The following is a 20552-nucleotide window of genomic DNA, read 5'->3' on the forward strand; positions in this document are numbered from 1 at the left end:
GTGTACATAGAGCATTTCCTAGTAGCAAAACACACCTATTTGTTTTGATATAAAATATCCTTGTTGGATGCTTTTTACACAAAGTCACATGAGGTAATGAACCAGGTAAGTGCAGCCTAACTCAAGATGTTTGAACATTGCTTATGTGACTTGTATACCAGACAACTCTTTCACTAAATCATTTAACATGTAATCAAGACTGCATGTATTTATGAAATTTTGAAAAGTACATGTGTGAATCCAAAAGAAAGTGAAATGTAAATAAATAGCTGTGTGCCTACCATAGAGCAAATTTTCATTTTTGATCCTATGATGAATCAAGTAAATATGCATTTGCAACAATAGCATGCAGTAAACATTGGGGAAATAAATAAAAAAAATCACCAGAATATTAGTTCAGGTACCATTAGTACATCATTTTATTTTACTTGTATTTACATGACACACAGCACTCATTCTGTGACCCAAATACAAATAATATATACAAAATTAAACCATTTCTTGTTTACCTATAGTAATACTGATTTTGAAAATAGATACATATATGAATTATAATATTTTGCTCACAATAGAACAATTCCGAGCATTTACACACATTACAAGGAACTCTTATCTGCAGTAAAAAATTTTGTTACAATTGGTCCCACTATTTCAGGTTGATTATTGTGAACGTCATGATTTCCATCTACAACAATACAAGTGAAATTTCTTCTTGACCTGAACATTTTCATTTCTCTACTGAATGATTGGCTCAATATTGGCAGTGACTGTGATGCTAACACAATGAGTTGTGGACATCTGATCCGTTGTAAGATATTTACATTTTGCTCAGGACCCCACGGTACCCAAGCAGCAAATTTTAACCGCTGATCGGTTGAGAATCCAACACCATTATTTCTTTTGACAAGTGAGCGCATAATTAGAGTTTTAGCAGCATCGTCAGTTAATTTGCTAATTCTACTCTCTAACATTCTCTGTAATGCTTCCTCAAAACTATAAGCAGGGGGTTGCTTCTTGGCAATTCGGTTCTCCATATTCAATAGTCGGGAAGAACTGACAGGAAATCTATCCATAAAGTCTGAATACACAAATGTAGATATTGCATCCAACATTACAAGTTTGATTATATGTTCTGGCCAGAATGCACTAAAATAAGCACCCAACTGTGCACCATAGCTGTGTCCTAAGAAGTAAAACTGCTTCCACTTAAAAAAATCAACAACCCTCCTAACAGACAATATATAATCCATATAATGCAAGACAAATCCAGATGGAAAATGTGATGAACAACCATGACCAGGTAAATCTATGCAAACTATGTAAAAATGTTTTGGCAAAAAGGGCACAAGGCGATCAAATGTCCCAGCGTTGTCTTGAAGTCCATGCACAGCAAGAAGTGGTATATTGTCTGCGGCTCCCCAAACCTTTGCTGCAATGTAATTTGATATAACTTAATTATTTTTGTGTCTTTACAGCTGAATAACTATTGTCAAGTTAAAATCTGATCACCTTGACTCTATATTCCGGTAAACCAATAGATCATAACAACCACCACATTAGTGTTTTGAATTTACAGTTCACATTGATAGGTATATTGAAACTTTCATAAAGATGACCTAAAGTCCAAAAATAATTGCCGTACTTGAGACGAAACTGTTTTTGGCTTGTGTAAATGTAGATCAGTGTCTCCTTTTAATGTGATGGTTCCAAATCTTACACAGTTTTTCTTAAATAAACGGGTAAAATAAGCAACTGGCAACATTTTAAAATCTTCTCTTTTATCTGAAGAAGTGATGATAAAAAGCTCGCATGTTATTTTATTAAAAATTTGATACAACTGTTTCTCACTTATTACTGGGAATTCTAATGCACTAATTCTACTGTCTATGGACAACATATACATGTTACCAACAGGGTAGACATTTCTTAGTAAAACTGGAAGTAATTCGCTGGACAATTTAGTCTTCCGCAAATTTAAAATATAATCCAGTGCATCAGTCAACGTTGTAAAAGTAATTTCTTTGGGTTGATGCTGCACTTTATAAGCAGATTCAGCAGTTTTTATAAATCGTTGGCTTTGGTCTTTGTTTCGTGTCAAATAGCACACTGGATTCAGCACGACAAGTTTCTCAACAGCTTTAGGAAAATATGCTGCAAAATAAAGACCTAAGAGTCCTCCCATTTCGTGTCCTATAATAGAAAACCTTTCCCATTGAAAGTACTGTTTAATCCTCAGAACAACTGTCAAAAAATCCAGGAAACGATATTGTGTCCCAGGCTCCAAATGTGATGATTTTCCGTGGCCAGGGAGATCAATGCTTACAAAGAAATGTGATTTCAGTGATAATGCGTGCATGAGTCTATCAAATGACGCGCTATTATCCAGTAAGCCATGCAGACATAAAATGGGATGACTGGAAGAATCGCCGCATGTCATCGCTGAAAAAAACAAAGGTCTGATGACACGAAAACGGATTTCTTTTGATGTAAAATTACTGAGGGACGAGCCTACTTATACTACAGTCTACCTTTTTTCCAGGCGGTGATATCTGTACGTACATATAAGTATCTAAATAATTTACCTGCAATTTTGCCCCAAGGAACAGGTATTTCAATTTCAGTAAAAGTTAGTGGGTTCGGATCATTAGGACTGTCATCTGATGTTACTGCCTTTGACATTATGCAGAAAATTCTTCACCATGTACCTTGAACTTCGCACTATTTCTTACGTACAGACAACATATACTGTATGACTTGTATTTGATAACCGCGTATCAAATCGTGCAATACTATCTCTGCGATAAAGCTTACAGAACATATCACTCTACAGATTGTATTGAAAAGGGATGTTTAAATTCGTCACTAAAGCGACATGTCATATTTTTCATCTCTCATAGCTTTTGAAAACTATTACGATCAAAAAATTGCTGATTATAATGTTTTAGAGTCTTCAAAATGATTTTATGGTCATCGAATTTCAAATCGAAAGACCTGCACCAGGCGAACGGTCTACCCGACGGGAGGCCCTAGCCACACGACATTTCCATTTATCGTAGCTGTAGTATGTGCAACATTTCAAGAACAAATCTCATCGCTCACCAGCGTTGATTAACATGTGGAACTTTTTGATAATTTTATTACAAATTATGTGTCATAATCAGCTATCAGCCGCTACCGTAAAATTTCATTTGAATGCCTCACATGAGGTGCTTCAGATCCTTCATCTCATTACGAATTTCTAGTGGGCAATGTATGACACAAACGGCGACCATTTACGTAGGTGCCCAGTAAAACATTAATTTAAAGAAATAACTGATAACATTGTTGTAAGAAAATTGATTGTTTTGATGTATTACTGCGAAGACTGAAAGGATTGTTTGTGGATGTAAAAATAAAAATCTTCGCCATATAACACAGCGTCTGACAAAGAATAATAATATTACTAACTGAGAAACATTCTATTAACTCACTGTATATATCGTTTGCGGGCAAGTTCTTAAAAACAAAACAAAATAAATGTTTACTAACTTAGGTCTTTGAGCTGCAGCAGTTTTGTCTTACGATGCGCTGTATGAAAGGAATAACTAGAGTTAATAGTAGAAGGAAAAGTATTTATAAGATAATTTAATATTCTACTTAAATCTTTAACACATGCGTGCAGCGCGCTTAACATCAGTGTTGCAAATTCATAAATTATGTAAACGTTGGTTTGATTAGCAGGAGTGTGTTGGGTAGTCTTTGGACTAGAATTTGTGTGTGTTTCGTTTTTCGAAAATTTGACGTGTTAAATGTTGTGAGTTCTTATTGAATACTTAAGTTCCCACGTAATGCAAAAAGAAGAGTAGCCGTAAAATTATTGTCTCGTTCTGTCCAGACCTCTAAATTCGTGTATCATCTAAACCTGGAGTTTCTTTGTCATGGACATGGCGACTCGTGATGGTTAGTAGTTTATTAAAAATATGTATGCTGTTACGTTAAGTGTAGTATAGTTTAGGCTAAAATTGTCCCCATCTTCGTGACTGACTGGGTAATATTGGTGATGGGATAAACAAATATGGTTTGTGTACGAATTCTGCCGATATGTATTGCCGTACGATAAGCGCTCTGCGATAGTGAACTTCTGTTGATTAGTAAATTTGTACAGGAGTATATTTCGTTGTTTGTTATTAGCCTGTTGTTTGCCACTGTCGTCTTTGCTGTCTCATAGTTATGTGACATGGTGCGTCTAGTTATTGGTAATAGTGCGTACCAAACAAATTCCGCTCAGAGAAACACCTTCACGCTGAAAGTAAGCAATATATTATGCCCGTATTTTAGGGCTTTTTTCGTTAGCTTACTAAAATTGGCAAACGACATTGGAACGCATTTTATACCGATTTCTTAGCGTCAATATACCGTCGTGGAACGGCATGCTTGATTACCTGGGTGTATTGTAAGGTTTTCTAGATTTCCGCGTAAATGACGACTATTACGCGGTAACTGCGTTCTTGTTGATAGCTTATGTACACGTAGATTTTGTTGCCTTCTTATACAGTTTCTGAATAAAGTACGTAACAGAATGCAAGGTTACACTAATGGGCCTACATGGCAGCGGAAATGAAGTGTCGCAAACCACAACTTAATCTCCCGCAGTCGAACAAAAGAAGGCAATTCATAAATGGCGTATCTGAATCATAGCCCATTAATATGTAACTCTAGCATAACATTGTGAAATAAAAACTGCCTAAAATTTAAATCTATTTTCACTGTACAGCAGAGATCAATTTGCTATGAGCATTTGGTCATTTTTGATGTTTTCAGTGGTGTGACACCCATGCAAATATAAAAGCTATCTAATGTGGAGATACATTCACTCTACTGAGATTGTAAATTATTTTAGTTTCACAAGTATAGCAATTCACAGTAAGGAACTTCATATTTATGAATTTATTTATGCAGTTTCTAATTGTATGCTGCATTATTATGTTTTTCCACTGGTATAATTTTGGGTGTACTATCACGCTCTTCCCACTACTCATTATTTCTTCCCTAAATTTGCACCAGCCATGGTTCTGCTATAATTTTTTTTTCTCTCTGTTTGCCACATGATAACACAGTTTTTATTTTCAGATATAATTACTTTAGATATATGTGCGTTACATATTTCAACTGTAGGGAGGGGGTTTGTGGTATCAGTCATCTTCAGATCAGTATGACGAGCAGTAAATGTATTGTCTGCACGAATTAAGTTTACACTCGGTGCTGTGACTGATGGGAGCTACTGTAAAGACGTTTCCCATGTACGGTCCTTCGCATCACCTACCACTCTGAGTGTCAACGTAGTTTGCTTGGGCAGTATGCACATGAGAACCATGCATTGGGTGTATTAGTGACGTGCATGACCGTAAGCAAAAGTCAAGACTTATTTTGGAAGGAAATAAGTTTCTGGTAGGGATCTGCAGTAATAATGAATATGATTAATAACATTGTGTAGGCCTCGATCTCTTCAGTTTTTTTTGATCATGTAATGAACTTAGACTATACCATCATTAGATCATGATGTAGAGCTTACGAACTGTAGTTAATTGTAAGTGTACAGTCAGTCCTATGCGGAAACAAGTTGTCAGCTGGCCAAAGTAAGTAAATTTAAATGAACTTGTGCTATTAGGGTTATTGCAAATTTTTGTGGTAGGCACACCAATAAATTAGCGTAAGATGCCCATTTTCATTGATGCTCTTGTGTAGCAGCATATTTTGGAGTAGACCCTAATTCGTGATTAGGGGAACAAGTATTCATTGCACAAATGTGTGTGTAAGCAAAGGCAATGTGCATAGCTACAATACTATGAGAAAGTGTGATCTTCACTATTCTGGGTTATGGCTAACTTTGACACAGAAAGGGGTGAATTGTGCTGCCCAGATAACAATAGCATATTTTGTAATTCGTCATGTGACTTATTTATTTGTAATAATGAACCATTTACTTTGCCATTGGTGGGGAGACTTGCATGCCTCAGCGATACAGATAACTGTACTATAGGTGCAACCACAACAGGGGGTATATGTTGAGAGGCCAGACAAATGTGTGGTTCCTGAAAAAGGGGCAACAGTCTGGATGATTGATTGAACAGGCTTGTAACATCAACCTAAACAGCATGACTGTGCTGGTACTGCGAACCGCTGAAAGCAAGGGGAAACTGCACCTGTAATTTTTCTCAAGGGCTTGCAGCTTTACAGTATGGTTAAATGATGATGGCGTCTTCTTAGGTAAAATGGTCCCCCATTCAGTTCTCCGGATGGGGACTACTCAGGGTGATGTCATTATCAGGAGAAACAAAACTGGCGTTGCACGCTCCGGAGTGTAGAATGTCAGATCCCTTAATCGGACAGGTAGGTTGGAAAATTTAAAAAGGGAAATGGATAGGTTGAAGTTAGTGGGAATTAGTGAAGTTTGGTGGCAGGTGGAACAGGGCTTCTGGTCAGATAAATACAGGATTATAAATATAAAATCAAATGAGGGTAATGCATGAGTAGGTTTAATAATGAATAAAAAAAATAGGAATGTGGATAAGCTACTACAAACAGCATAGTGAATGCCATATTGTAGCCAAGATAGACACGAAGCCCACACTTGCACAAAAGTACAAGTTTATGTGTAGATTAGCTACACAGATGATGAAGAAATTGAAGGTAACGTCTGATGAGTTAAAAGAATTCATTCATATAGTGAAACTCCGTCCGAACAGGCCTCGGAAAAGCCCAACGGTACCGACGGGCCACCATATCATACTCAGCCACAGGCATCACTGAATGTGAATAGGGAGGGGCATGTGGTCAGCATATCGCTCTCCCATCCATATGTCAGTTTACAAGACCAGAGCCGCTACTTCTCAATCAAGTAGCTCCTCAGTTTGCTTCACAAGGGCTGAGTGCACCCCAGTTACCAACAGCGCTCGACAGAGCAGATGGTCACCCTTCCAAGTGCTAGCCCAACACGACAGTGCTTAACTTCGGTGATCTGACAGGAAATGGTGTTACCACTGCAGCAAGGCCGGTGGCATTAATGTAGTGAAGGGAGACGAAAATTTTATAGTTATGGGGGACTGGAATTAAGTACGTGAATATGGACTGAGGGTAAGGAATGAAAGAGGAAGCTGCCTGGTAGAATTTTGCACAGAGCATAACTTCGTCATTGCTAACACTTGGTTTAAGAATCATGAAAGAAGGTTGTATACATGGAAGAGGCCCGGAGACACCAAAAGATTTCAGCTTGGTTATATAATGGTAAGACAGAGATTTAGGAACCAGATTTTAAATTGTGAAGCATTTCCAGGTGTAGATGCGGACTCTGACCACAATTTATTGGTTATGAACTGTAGATTAAAACTAAAGAAACTACAAAAAGATACGAATTTAAGAAGATGGGACCTGGGTAAACTGAAAGAAGCAGAGGTTGTAGAGAGTGTCAGAGGTAACATTAGGGAACAGTTCACAAGAACAGGGGAAAGGAATATGCTGGAAGAAGAATGGGTAACTTTGAGATGTGAAATATTGAAGGCAGCAGAGGATCAAGTAGGTAAAAAGACGAGGACTAGTAGAAGTCCTCGGGTAACAGAAGAGAGATTGAATTTAATTGATGAAAGGAGAAAATACAAAAATGCAGTAAATGAAATAGGCAAAAGGGAATATTGACATCTCAGAAATGAGGTAGCAAGGAAGTGCTAAATTGCTAAGTAGGAATGGCTAAAGGACAAATGTAATAATGAACCATTACAGATGTAAAGACATAGAAGCAAATGTCACTAGGAGTAAGATAAGAGGATCATTCAGTAACTAAAGAGACAAATTGGTCTGGAGAAAAAAAGTTTGTTTTTACAAAACAATACTTTTTCTACTTTTCAACATAATCCCCTCGGACATTTATGCACTTGTTCCAATGTGCTACAAGCTTTTTCATTCCGGCTGCAAAGAAATCTTTATCTTGATGTTTGAACCAATTTCCCACAAACTTTTTCACGTCTTCGTTGTCCTGGAACCTTTTTCCATGTAATGTCTCCTTCAGTTCACCAGACAAATGGAAATCACTAGGTGCTAAATCAGGACTGTAAGGGGGATGAGGCAGTACTTCCCAGCCCATTTTGTCAGTGGTTGCACGGGTTAGTTGAGCTGTATGAGGATGTGTGTTGTCTTGCTGTAGAATTACACCTCTCCTCTGAGATCCACGACATCTCTCTCTCATGGCAGGCTTCACCTTGTTTAAAAGCAAATGCGAGTAGTATTGGCTGTTCATTGTTCACTGCTCTTTGAGATAATCACAAAAAAACTGGATCTTGAGCATCCTAAAACACTGCTGATGCTTGGGTTTTGATTTTTTTCTTGACAGGGAGTTGGTGTGCTTTCCCTCCATGCTTTCTCTTTTTGATTGTGGCTCATAATAGTGAACCCAAGTTTCATCACAAGTTAAAATTTTGTTGAGGAAGTGCTCACCTTCTCTTTCATAACGTTCCGTTAGCTCTGTGCACACTCTCAACCTTGTTTCCTTGTGTTGCTGCGTGAACTCCTTTGGGACCCATCTTGCACATGTTTTGCGGTACTTCAGCTTCTTACAAATAATGTTATGAACTGTACCAGTACTAACTTGAACCATATCAACTATAATTTCTACAGTCACACAGTGGTCGACACAAATAATGTCATCAGTTGGACTTTCAAATGAGGGAGTTGAAACTGCAACTGGTTGGCCAGAATGGTTCTCGTCAGTCACTGGACCGCGACCATTTTTGAACTGCTCTACCCACTTGTAAAAATTTGCACGATTCATACAACCTTCACAATAAACTTTACACATTCTACAGTATACAGTTCCTCGTTTTCATCAAGTAAAAAACAAATAACAGAATGTTGTTCAACTAATGTGCATGTCTCATGCAGACTCGCCATCTTGAAATGTATTTTTGAGGTTATAAACAAAACAATGTTGATACGTCAGTTGATCAGGGCTCATCCCAGCGATGCCAACTTAAAGCAATAAAAGTACCTAACTTTCCCTGCTAACAGTTTTTTCCCCTGACCAATTTGTCTCTTTAATTATTGAATGACCCTTGTACATGTTGCCTATAGGGAAATTAAAAGACCTTTGGAGAAAAGAGAACCACCTGTATGAAAATCGAGAGCACAGTTGTAAATCCAGTCCTAAGCAAAGAAGGGAAATCAGGAAGGCAGAGGAGTATATGGAGGGTCTATGCAAGACTGATATACTTGAGGGCAGCATTATGGAAATGTAAGAGGACGTCAACGAAGATGAGATGGGAGATATGATCCTACGCGAAGAATTTGACAGAGCATGAAAACACCTAAGTTGAAAAAAGGCCCTGGGAATTGACAATATTCTGTTAGAGCTACTGGTAGGCTTGGGAGAGCCAGCCGTGACAAAACTGTTACACTGGTGAGCAAGATGTATGAGACAGGTGAAATACCCTCAGACTTCTAAAAGAATATAATAATTTCAATTTCAAAGAAAGCAGGTGCTGTGAAAATTACTGAACTATCAGTTTAATAAGTCTCGGCTGCAAAATACTAACATGAATCCCTTAAAGAAGAATGGAAAAACTGATAGAGGCTGACCTTGGGGAAGATCAGTTTGGATTCTGGAGAAATGTAGGAACATGCAAGGCCATAATGGCCCTACTGCTTATCTTAGAAGATAGGTTAAGAAAAGGTAAACATATATTTATAGCATTTGTAGACAGCTTTTGACAGTGTTTACTGGAATGCTCACTCTCAAATTCTAAAGGTGGCAGGGGTAAAATACAGGGAGCAAAAGGCTATTTTCAATTTGTACAGAAACCAGGTGGGAGTCATGTGTTGAGGGGCATGAAAGGGAAGTGGTGGTTGAGAAGGGTGTGAAACGGGGTTGTAGCCTATCTCTGATGTTATTTAATATTGAACAAGCAGTAAATGATACAGAAGAAAAATTTGGAGTAGGAATTAAAATCCAGGGAGAAGAAATAAAAACATTGTGATCTACCTATGACATTGTAATTTTGTCAGAGAGTAAAGGACACGGAAGGGCAGTTGAATGGAATGGATAGTGCCTTGAAAGGAGTATATAAGATGAACATCAACAAAAGCAAAATGAGGATAATGGAATGTAGTCGAATTAAGTCGGGTGATGCTGCGGGAATTATATTAGGAAATGAGACACTTAAATTAGTAGATGAGTTTTGCTCTTTGGACAGCAAAATAACTGATGATGGTCGAAGTAGAAAGGATATAAAACGTAGACTGGCAGGGACAAGGAAAGCGTTTCTGGAGAAGAGGAATTTGTTGACATCAAGCATAGATTTAAATGTCAAGGAATCTGTCCTTAAAGTTTTTGTATGGAGTGTAGCCGTGTATAGAAGTGAAACATGTGCGATCAACAGTTTAAACAAGAAGAGAAATGCGGTGTTATGGAAGAATGCTAAAGATTAGATGGGTAGATCGTGTAACCAATGAGACAGTACTGAATAGAATTGGGGAGAAGAGGAATTTGTGGCACAACTTGACAAGAAGAAGGGGCCGGTTGGTAGGACATGTCCTGAGGCATCAAGGGATCGCCATTTTATTATGAGGGCAGCGTGGAGGGTAAAAATCATAGGGGGAGACCCAGAGATGAATATTCTAAGCAGATTCAAAAGGATGTAAGTTGCAGTATTTATTCGGAGATGATGAGGCTTTCGCATGATAGAGTAGCATGGAGGGGTGCATCAAACCAGTCTTTGGACTGGAGATCACAGCGACCATAATAATAATTTTACAATGGAGTAAAAACTATAGTTTAGTGAATATTCTGTAAGATACAGTTTAAACTTGTATATCTCCTTTATGTTTTTTATCTCTTTAGCAGTTAATTATATATTTTGACTCCAAGGTAAAATATAGTGATTTGGGTCTTTGTTCTAGTCATTCTATCCAGGTAGAAGCAATCGCTGAATCTGATTTACTCATCGTATATGGAGCTGTTTGCTGCATAATGCTCTTTGTTTATTGTATTAAAAACTGCAGTTTGGAATATGTATTCGGTTGGAACTGCCAGAATGTGCCATTTTTTACATAGCTCTATGCAGTGGGCCCCTTAGTGACACTTGGTCATTATTCCGGTAACTCATTTTTTGCAGGTTGAACACATTTTCCATATTCTGAGCATTTGCGCCCTAGAATATTATGCCATAACTGATGACAGAATTTATGTGTGCATAGTATGTTGCTTTTAGGCATAAACTGTTACACACTGTGGTTTTATTAATAAGGATTAGTATGCTGTGCCAATTCTTTTTCCAAATACCGTGATATGTTGAAACTTCCTGGCAGATTAAAACTGTGTGCCGGTCCAAGACTCAAACTCGGGACCTTTGCCTTTCGCGGGCAAGTGCTCTACCATCTGAGCTACCCAAGCACGACTCACGCCCCGTCCTCACAGCTTTACTTGTGCCAGTACCTCGTCTCCTACCTTCCAAACTTTACAGAAGGTTCACATAATATGTGATAACCACTTCCTCTGTTTTTCTTCAAATCAGGAGAGAACATGAATGTGTTCTTCCACATTGCTTTTCTTTGTTGTTAGCCTGTAGCAATTTATTAAATGTGTATCTTCTGCAGTCTAAAAACCTACATGGTGAACTGAAATGATTAACTTTCTTTTCAGTTGTAGAATTTTACCAATCAGTTTTAATTTTTCAAAAGATGTAGACAAGACTACTGATCGGAATCCTATCACATTTATTTTGTATAAATAGAGCATTCTTGAACTACACCTAAGTAAAAATGCATCTGTGACTCATACGAGCATGTGTGTCATTTGTCAAATGTATTACAAAAAACTAAAACATTATTAGTTCATACAACAGCCATCCTGGAATAGCACTAAATGCAAAGCACCCTTTGGTTTGAAACTTTCTGGCAGATTAAAACTGTGTTCCGGACTGAGAGTCGAACTTGGAACCTTTACCTTTCACAGGCAAGTGGTCTATGAACTGAACTACATGAGCACGAATCATGACCCGTCCTCATAGCTTCTCTTCTGCCAGTACCTCATCTCCTACCTTCTAAACTTCACAGAAACTCTCCTGCGAAACTTGCAGAACTAGCACTCCCTAAAGAAAGGATATTGTGAAGACATGGCTGAGTCAGCCTGACAGTTGTTTCCAGGATGAAATTTTCACTCTGGAGCAGAGTGTGGACTGTTATGAAACATGCTGGCAGATTAAAACTGTGTACTGGAGTGAGACACGAACTCCATGACTCAGTGTTTCTGCTATTCAGTGATACACATCTGTTAACCTAAATTATTTACGTAATATGAAGTTCAACATAATGCTATAATGTGATTCAGTATATTTTTGAGCATTGGCTCCTTTCTTCAACCAAATCAGCTATGTAAGGAAATAGAAAATGGGTTGTGCTCACACACTGTGATTGCTAAATATTGATTTATGAAAGACAGTTTTGCTTAATTATGTGTTTCCTAAGTCACTTGCATGATTTATTGTATTGAAATGAAACAAGTTCAGCTAAAAGTTATTAATGTAATTTGTATTTAAACATGCCTGAAAGTTGATCATTGACAGATTGTTCACGAAACTGAAAATATTGGTTTTGATAACAGAGGTAACTGTGTAATTCAGGAAGTTCCAAAATAAAAATTTCAGCCTGTTACCATTCTTCTTCTGTTGACATTTTGCTTGTCATAATTTTATCCCTGTTGGGTATATAACTGGGTTTTAATGCAATTATATAGATAAAATACTCAGCTCACCAAGTGGTGGCAGGAGGGCACACACATAAAAGGTATTACAGTATGCTATCCTCCAGAGCCAGTGGCTCCTTCTTCTGGCAGAAGGGTGAGGAAGAGGGATGAAGGAAAAGGACTGGCGAGATTTAGGAAAAGGGGTAAATATCGGTAAAGTTGCCCAGAACCCCAGATCAGGAGAGAATTACTGGAAGGACTGATCGTTGGGGACTGCACCGGACGAGATTAGAGTTTAAAGCTGGAAGATAGGATAATATGCAAGACAGAGATTATCGCTAAAACATCACACATGAGATGATAAGAGCAAAATGCTAAGTGCATTGTATGTGCTGGAGGTGGGAGGGAGATAGTGAAAAATAGACAAGTCAGAAAATGAAAGAAATAGAGAACTAAAATGGTGTGGAGAATGGAGTAGTTACTATGAAGAAATACTGAGATCAAAGATTTTATCACAAATTAAGGCCAGGTGGTTGGCATGTTTTAGCACCAGTTCCTACCTGCAGAGCTCTGAGAAACTGGTGTCTGGGGGAAGAATTCACGTGGCACGTGCGGTGATACAGGCACCGAGGTCACAACTGTCATGTTGTAGAGCTTGCTCTGCAACAGGATATTGTGCATTGCAAGTACACAGCCTCGGCTAGGCCCATTCATCCTAACTGATAACTTGGTGGTAGTCGTGCCGATGTAAAAGGCTGAGAAGTGTTTACATAACAGCTGCTATATGACATGTCATTTCACAGGTGGCTCTCCCTTTGATAGTATACGTTTTTCAAGTTACAGGACTGGTATAGGTGGCGATAGGAGGGTGCACTTGGCAAGTCTTGCTGTGGGCACAGTCACAGGGGTAGGAACCATAGGGCAGGGAGATGGGTGCGGGAGGAGCACAGGATCTGGCAAGGATATTACGGAGATTGAGAGGGCGACAAAAGAGTATTCTAGGTGTTGTGGGCAGAATCTCGGACAGATTGGGCCTCATTGCAGGGCATTGTTTTAGGAATTCATGGCCTTGTCGACGTAGTCAGTTAATACATTCAAGACCAGGATAATACTGAGTGGCAAGTGGTGTACTCCTAAGTTGGAGGGATCGGCAGTATCGTGATTGGATCCAATGGCTCAGGACATCTGCTTTTGAACTAGGCTGGTGGGGTAATCACGTTTATTGAAGTCTGAGGTGAGAATGTGGTGTTTTTCTGTAAAGAGTATACATCTGAACAAATATGTCTGCCTCGAATGCTAAGGCTGTATGGGAGGGGACGCTTGACTTGGAAAGGATGGCAACTGTCAAAATGAAAGTACTGTTGTTTATTAGTAAGTTTCATGTGAACAGAAGTGGGTAGCTGGCTTTCGTCAAGGATGAGATATACATCAAGGTAAGTAGCATGGAATTTGAAATAGGAACATGTGAAATTTAGTTGGGAGAATGTACTTAGAGGTTCCAGGACTTTTAATAGGTCAGACTAACTATGGTCCGTATGACAAAGATGTCATCAATGTATCTAAACAAAACCAGGGGCTGAAGGCTTATGGGCCCTAGAGAAAGCCCACACCAAGTGACCCTTGAGAATGTTGGCATAGGAAGGAGCCATCCTGGTCCCCATGGCTGTACCTCTGATCTTTTATGTGTCTGCTTTTCAAACGTGTAGTAGTTGTTTCCCCCATTGAGGGGCAGACATACGAACAGATCAGGGGTACAGCCATGGAAACCAGGATGGCTCCTTCCTATGCCAACCTTTTCATGACTCAGGTGGAGGGGTTTTCCCGGGATACATAAGCCTTCAGCCCCTGGTTTGGTTTAGATACATTGATGACGTCTTTGCCATATGGGCTGATGGTGAGGCTGACCTGCTAAAATTCCCGGAGTCTCTAAATGCATTCTACCAGTTAAATTTCACGTGGTCCTATTCTGAATGACATGCCGCTTTCCTTGATGCGTGTCTCATCCTCGACAACAGCCAGCTATACACTTCTGTTCACATGAAACCTACTAACAAACAATAGTACTTAAATTTTGAGTGGCCATACTTTGTGTATCAAACATTCTCTCCCATACAGCCTTGGTATTCAAGGCAAAGAAATGAAGGCCATTCTGTATGAGATTCTACCCACCACACCTAGAATAGCTTTTCATTTCCCTCCAAATCTCCGCAGTAATGTTGTGAGACCCTAGGCTCCTTCTGAACTCATCTCCCTGCCTAATGGCTCCTACCCCCATAATTGTCCACGCTGCAAGACTTGCGCTATGCACCCTTCTACCACTGCCTATACTGGCCTTGTAACTGGCAAAACACGTACTACCAAAGGGAGAGGCACCTGTGAAACGACACGTCATATACCTGCTGTTATGTAAACACTTCGGTCTTTTATGTCAGCATGACTACCATCAAGATATTAGTTAGAATGACTGGGCATAGGCAGAGGGTGTATACTGGCAATATACAATATTGTATTGCGAAGCATGCTCTACAACATGAGAGTTGTGACCTTGTTTCACCACACATGCCATCTGGATACTTCCCCCAGGCACCAGTTTCTCAGAGCTCTGCAGAGGGAACTGGTGCTACAACATGCCACCCACCTGGCCTTAATTAATGTTAATATCTTTTATCTCAGCATTCCTTCACAGTAACTATTCCTTTCTCCAATCCGTTTTAGTTTTCTACATCTTTCATTTTCTGACCTGTCTATTTTTCACCATCCCCTCCCACCTCTATCACATAATATGCACTTAGCTTTTCGCTCTTATTAACTCGTGTGATTTTTAGCAGTAATCTCTGTCTTGCATATTACCCTATCTTCCAGCTTTAAGCTTCCAGGGTTACAAATCCTGTTCGGTGCCTTCTCCGACAATGTCTTTGCTTCTCATCCCATCTGATAAGTCTCTCTTGACCTGGGTTTTGGAAAACTTTTACGATCTCTACCCCTGCTCATATACTTCACCAGTCCTTGTCCTTCACCCTCTCTCCCTTCCCCTTCAACCCTTCTGCCAGAAGAAGAAGAAGGAGCCACTGGCTCCAAAAGCTAGCATATTGTAGTAAATTTTATATGTGTGTTGTTCTGCTGCTGCTAAGTGATTAGATTTTGTATCTTTGCAATTACGTTATATTTTCAATGATTATTTTTGTTGATATGTAATTGGATTTGATTTTTACATTGGTCCTATAGATTACATTCTGTAAAGTGGAAATTACTTTTATTATAGAACAGGTCAAAGTTAGTAAGTTAGTGACGTGTTCCATTGATCAATAGCATGGAAAACCGTTATGATGTAGAACCTGTCAAAGGCACAAGAAATGCGCATAGGAAACTTTTGCATTGTAGCCTTATACCTAAATATTTCTATTATCTATCCCAGTCCTTTAAATGACACAAAATGCATATATTATATCTCTAGATTTATTTACTCATATTCAAGAAATCATCTATGGTATAGGAGGAGTTGTCAGGAAGGTATGATTTCTATTTGTTAATTATTACTGCTGTCTGTCAGACATTTTATTTCATCTGGTAATTTATCAAAAAGTTTTATAGCAGCATATTTTACCCCTTTCTGTGCCAAAGATAGGTTAAGTAAAGGATAGTGTAAGTCTTTCTTTTTTCTGGTATTGTAATCATGAATGTTGCTGTTGATTTTAAACTGGTCCATGTTGTTGAGAAAAAATTTCATTACTGAGTAAATGTACTGTGAAGCAGTTGTAAGAATTCCTAACTTTTTAAACAGATGCCTACAAGATGTGTGACTATGAACCCCACACATTATTCTAACTTTTTTCGTTTGAGCAGTGAATACGTTTTGCCTAAGTGTTGAGTAGCCTCAGAATATTATTCTGTATGACATCAGAGAGTGAAAATATGCAAAGTATGTTAGCTTACTAATTTCTGTATCCTCAAAATTGGCAATTATTGTGATTGCAAAAGTTGCTGAACCTAGTTGCTTTAGTAGATCCAAAATATGACTTTTCCAATTAAGATTCTCATCTGTATGTACACACAAAAACTTAGTATGCTCTACCCTGGCTACTGACTTCTTTTAATGTGTTACGTTTATGAAAGGAATTATACTTTTTGCAGCAGAAAATTGGATGTACTGTTTTTTTTTCAATGTTCAGAACAAGCCCTTTCACAGAAAACCAATTCATGACTTTTCCAAAGACCTTATTTGTATCATTTTCTATTGGGCTTTCTTTTACTGGATTAATAATAATGCTTGTATCATCAGCAAACAGTGTCAATTCAGCATCTTGTTTCACATAAGAAGGGAGGTCATTCACATATATCAAGAACAGGAGGGGACCCATGATCGAACCTTGTGGAACACCTAATGTAATTTCACCCCAGTTAGATGAAGTGGCAAACTCCTTTGAATCACGTGAAGCATATAAAGCGACTTTTTACTTCCTTTTCTGTAGATATGACTTAAACCACTCATATGCTGTTCCATTTATACCATAGAATTGAAATTTCTGTAACACAGTGTCATAGTTCACACAATCCAATGCTTTGGATAAGTCACAGAATATTCCTACTGGTGACATTTTGCTATTTAAAGAGTCTATTACGTGGGCAGTGAAATTGTATATTGCTGTCTCACTGGAATAGCATTTCTGAAATCTGAACTGTGATTTACTAAGTATCCCATTACTGTTGAGATGGCTAAGCACTCTTGAGTACATTACTTTTGAACATGCTGTAAGCAAGGATACTGGCCGGTAATTATTGACATCTGTGGTTTCCCCCTTTTTGTAGAGAGGCCCGACAATGGCATATTTTAACCTGTCTGGAAAAATACCCTGAGTCGGTGATGCATTACATATGTGACTCAAAACATAAGCTGTAATTGCTCCACATTGTTTTAATAACTTGTTAGAGATGTCATCTACTCCAACAGAACATTTATTTTTCAAAGAGTTAATAATTTTCCTTATTTCACAAGAGGTTGTTAGATGAAACTTAATCTGACTACAATTTTTTAAAACTGACTCTTCCATGTATTGCCTGGCTTTTTCTTTTGAACTATTCTCACCAATTTTTTCTCCTAAACTTAAGAAGTGATTGTTAAATACGTTGGCTACCTGTGTACTGTTGGTTAAGACGGTCTCATTGTCTTTAACATTAATATTACGTACCCCAGTGATTACTTTTCCTGCCTCCCTTCTAACAACATTCCATATTGATTTGATTTTATTGCTGGAGTTGTTATGCTTGTGTCTGTATGTGTGGATGGATATGTGCGGGTGTGCGAGTGTATACCTGTCCTTTTTTCCCCCTAAGGTAAGTCTTTCCGCTCCCGGGATTGGAATGACTCCTTACCCTCTCCTTTAAAACCCACTTCCTTTCGTCTTCCCCTCTCCTTCCCTCTTTCCTGATGAGGCAACAGTTTGTTGCGAAAGCTTGAATTTTGTGTGTATGTTTGTGTTTGTTTGTGTGTCTATCGACCTGCCAGCGCTTTTGTTCGGTAAGTCACCTCATCTTCTCATATATATTTTTTCTCATATATATTTCTTCTCATACATATTTCTTGATTTCCTTAAAACTTTTCTCAGTATGTTACAATAACTTTTATAGTGTAAAACTACTCCTGGATCTTTACTAGTTCTTGCTGTCTCATACAGTTTTCTTTTTGTTTCTGAAGACACTTTAATACCTGTAGTAATCCAAGGTTTCTTTGAAAAGTTTGCGGTGTTACATTTAGTAATTTTCTTTGGAAAACAATATTCAAAAAGGGATATAAATTTATCTAGAAATATACTGCATTTATCATTAGCATTTGGCTCATTATGTACATCTTCCCAGTTAACATTTCCTAAACTTTCTCTGAAGTGATGTATAGGTTCCGGGTTAAGCACCCTCACACTTTTACTTAATGGTTTCTGAAGTGTACCCCCTGTTGGTTTTGTAAGTTAATCAGTTGTGCATCATGGCCAGATAATCCATTTACCACAGGGAAAGCATGTGTTTGTTCTACATCCTCTTGCTGTACAAATACGTTATCTACTAGAGTACTACTGTCCTGAGCTATATGTGTAGGGAAATTGATCACTGATTCTAAGTTATATGTTGTTAACAACACTTCTAGTTCACTTTTCATATTAGAATTGCTAGAGAAGCTAACTTATCTTTCCCCTTCCTATTAAGGTGTAGGCCATGTGTAGTGTAACTCCACCTATCAATAGCATCAGCTGGAACAACACTCATGTGAGACTTTGCCAGTGTCTGGAGCATCGTGTTCAGCTCAGTGTTAATACGCCTTACAGCAGTGTTTACCCAGCGCTGATCATGGTGCTGAAATACCTCCACAAACCCCACATTCATGTGCACAGTTTCTGCTCCTATTTTATCCAGGTCTCTCCTAATACTATATCTTGGATTCATAGCCAGGCTGTTTCCTGCTCCCCCAACTATAATTACCTGATCTTTCTTCTCAAAGTCCTTGCATAGCTGACCTAAGTTTTCTGTCACCTGGCTAAGGCTAGCACTTGGTTTCACAAAATTTGTGACCTGGTGTGCTGTCCCTAATTTCTCCTGAAGCTGTTGCCCCCACACCCCTCCCATGACTGCTACCTATAAGCAGAATTTTTCTTTTCCTATTCTAGTTTGATCCCGACCTGTCTTATTTCTTTAAGCTAGTATTCTGCTTCAACCTACATTCAACTACATCTGAATGAGGCCCTTCCTCCACTACTTCAGATAGCAAGCCAAACTGATTTGCTAACTGAATTTCAGAAGTTTTATCAATTGTTTCCCTTTTTTGCCCTTTTCTTGCTACCTTTTCCCAGTGCTCAGAGTCCTTTTCCTCCCTTAGCTTACATGATTCCAAATTCGCGATTTCTAATTCAGCCTTAAGGACACAAATCTTTGCCTCCTGTTCCGCGATTTTTCTGTCCTTTCTACTTAACCTACAGTGAAATTCTTAAGTAGTAACTGAAAAACAACAGTTGGTGTACAGTGGTTTTGAGGAAGGTGGAAGTACCCAGATACTTAAAACACAAATATTACGGAAAACTAGAAGACTGGAAAAAGCGTTTGTCTTATACTTCCACATTGTCATAGCATGGCATACTTCATACACCCCAGCTCATACACAACATATAACTTTCTGAAGTATTTCTCTGCAGTCTTGTTTATTCCTCAAGAGATTTTGTTCCTTGCCTGCACACTAATTCTGTATGACTCTCAAAAGTTTGTGCTACTCTCATTAAACACATTCTTTAAGTGCCTTTCTGTACTGCATTATTTATACTAGTGCTATCAACCAATTGAAAATGTTTGTTTGAAAATTTTCTTGTTACTAGCGTCTTGAGTGGAGTAATGGAATTTTGTTTATGTCATTGGTTTTGTACCTTGGGTGCAGCCACAGTTGTTTACTGTTTCTGTACAGCTTTTGATAATTATAAATTGCTTGTGATTACAGGCAGGTCAGTATATCAGACATCTAATCACTTGTTACAAGTATTCATATTCCAGGAATATTCAGGAGACCGGAGCTAAGTCTGTGGCAACTCCTCTGGACTGCTTTTCTGCTAATCTTAGTCCCACACTGCTCATTCCTTTCTCTGTAGCTACTGCAGAAATAATTTCTGATTGAAAATACTAGTTTTTGCTGTTTGCTTGTTTCTCTATGTCAGCTTGGTAACCGGTAAAGTTTAGTGAGAAAGAAAGAAAGAAAGAAAAAGAGAAAGATAGAAGATACGTATCTGGTTCGGACTTTCACTGTGTTCCAGCACCAGGGAAAAAGGCCATCTGTTATATGCTGTTAGCTTCACAGAAATTACTCAGATAAAGTTAA

At 38.4% G+C, this 20552-nt stretch overlaps 2 protein-coding genes across 5 annotated transcripts in view; one reads left to right on the forward strand and one right to left on the reverse strand.

Moving 5' to 3' along the window:
- Positions 1 to 389: 389 nt before the first annotated feature.
- On the reverse strand, positions 390 to 3021 carry LOC126417143 (serine hydrolase-like protein). 2 transcript variants are annotated; one of them, XR_007575534.1, is made up of 3 exons: positions 2583 to 3021; positions 1510 to 2439; positions 1292 to 1429 (listed from the first exon to the last, which is right to left on the reverse strand). XR_007575534.1 is itself a non-coding variant. In XM_050085039.1 (2 exons), the coding sequence occupies exons 1-2, from the start codon at positions 2677 to 2679 to the stop codon at positions 597 to 599; spliced, it is 930 nt and encodes a 309-aa protein (XP_049940996.1). In that variant the 5' UTR covers positions 2680 to 2994; the 3' UTR covers positions 390 to 596. The 2 variants fall into 2 exon arrangements, 1 of the variants encoding a protein (XP_049940996.1); XM_050085039.1 differs by lacking the exon at positions 1510 to 2439 and having other exon boundaries at positions 390 to 1429; positions 2583 to 2994.
- Positions 3022 to 3728: 707 nt separating this feature from the next.
- LOC126417144 (polycomb protein Sfmbt-like) overlaps positions 3729 to 20552 on the forward strand; it is a 299440-nt gene continuing 282616 nt past the window's right edge. For all 3 annotated transcript variants that reach the window (XM_050085040.1, XM_050085042.1, XM_050085041.1), the window contains exon 1: positions 3729 to 3939. In XM_050085040.1, the coding sequence (XP_049940997.1) occupies positions 3918 to 3939 (22 nt within the window). In that variant the 5' untranslated portion in view covers positions 3729 to 3917. The remainder of the gene's footprint in view (positions 3940 to 20552) is intronic.

This window comes from Schistocerca serialis, chromosome 8, assembly GCF_023864345.2.
Source record: "Schistocerca serialis cubense isolate TAMUIC-IGC-003099 chromosome 8, iqSchSeri2.2, whole genome shotgun sequence".
Lineage (NCBI taxonomy): Eukaryota > Metazoa > Arthropoda > Insecta > Orthoptera > Acrididae > Schistocerca > Schistocerca serialis.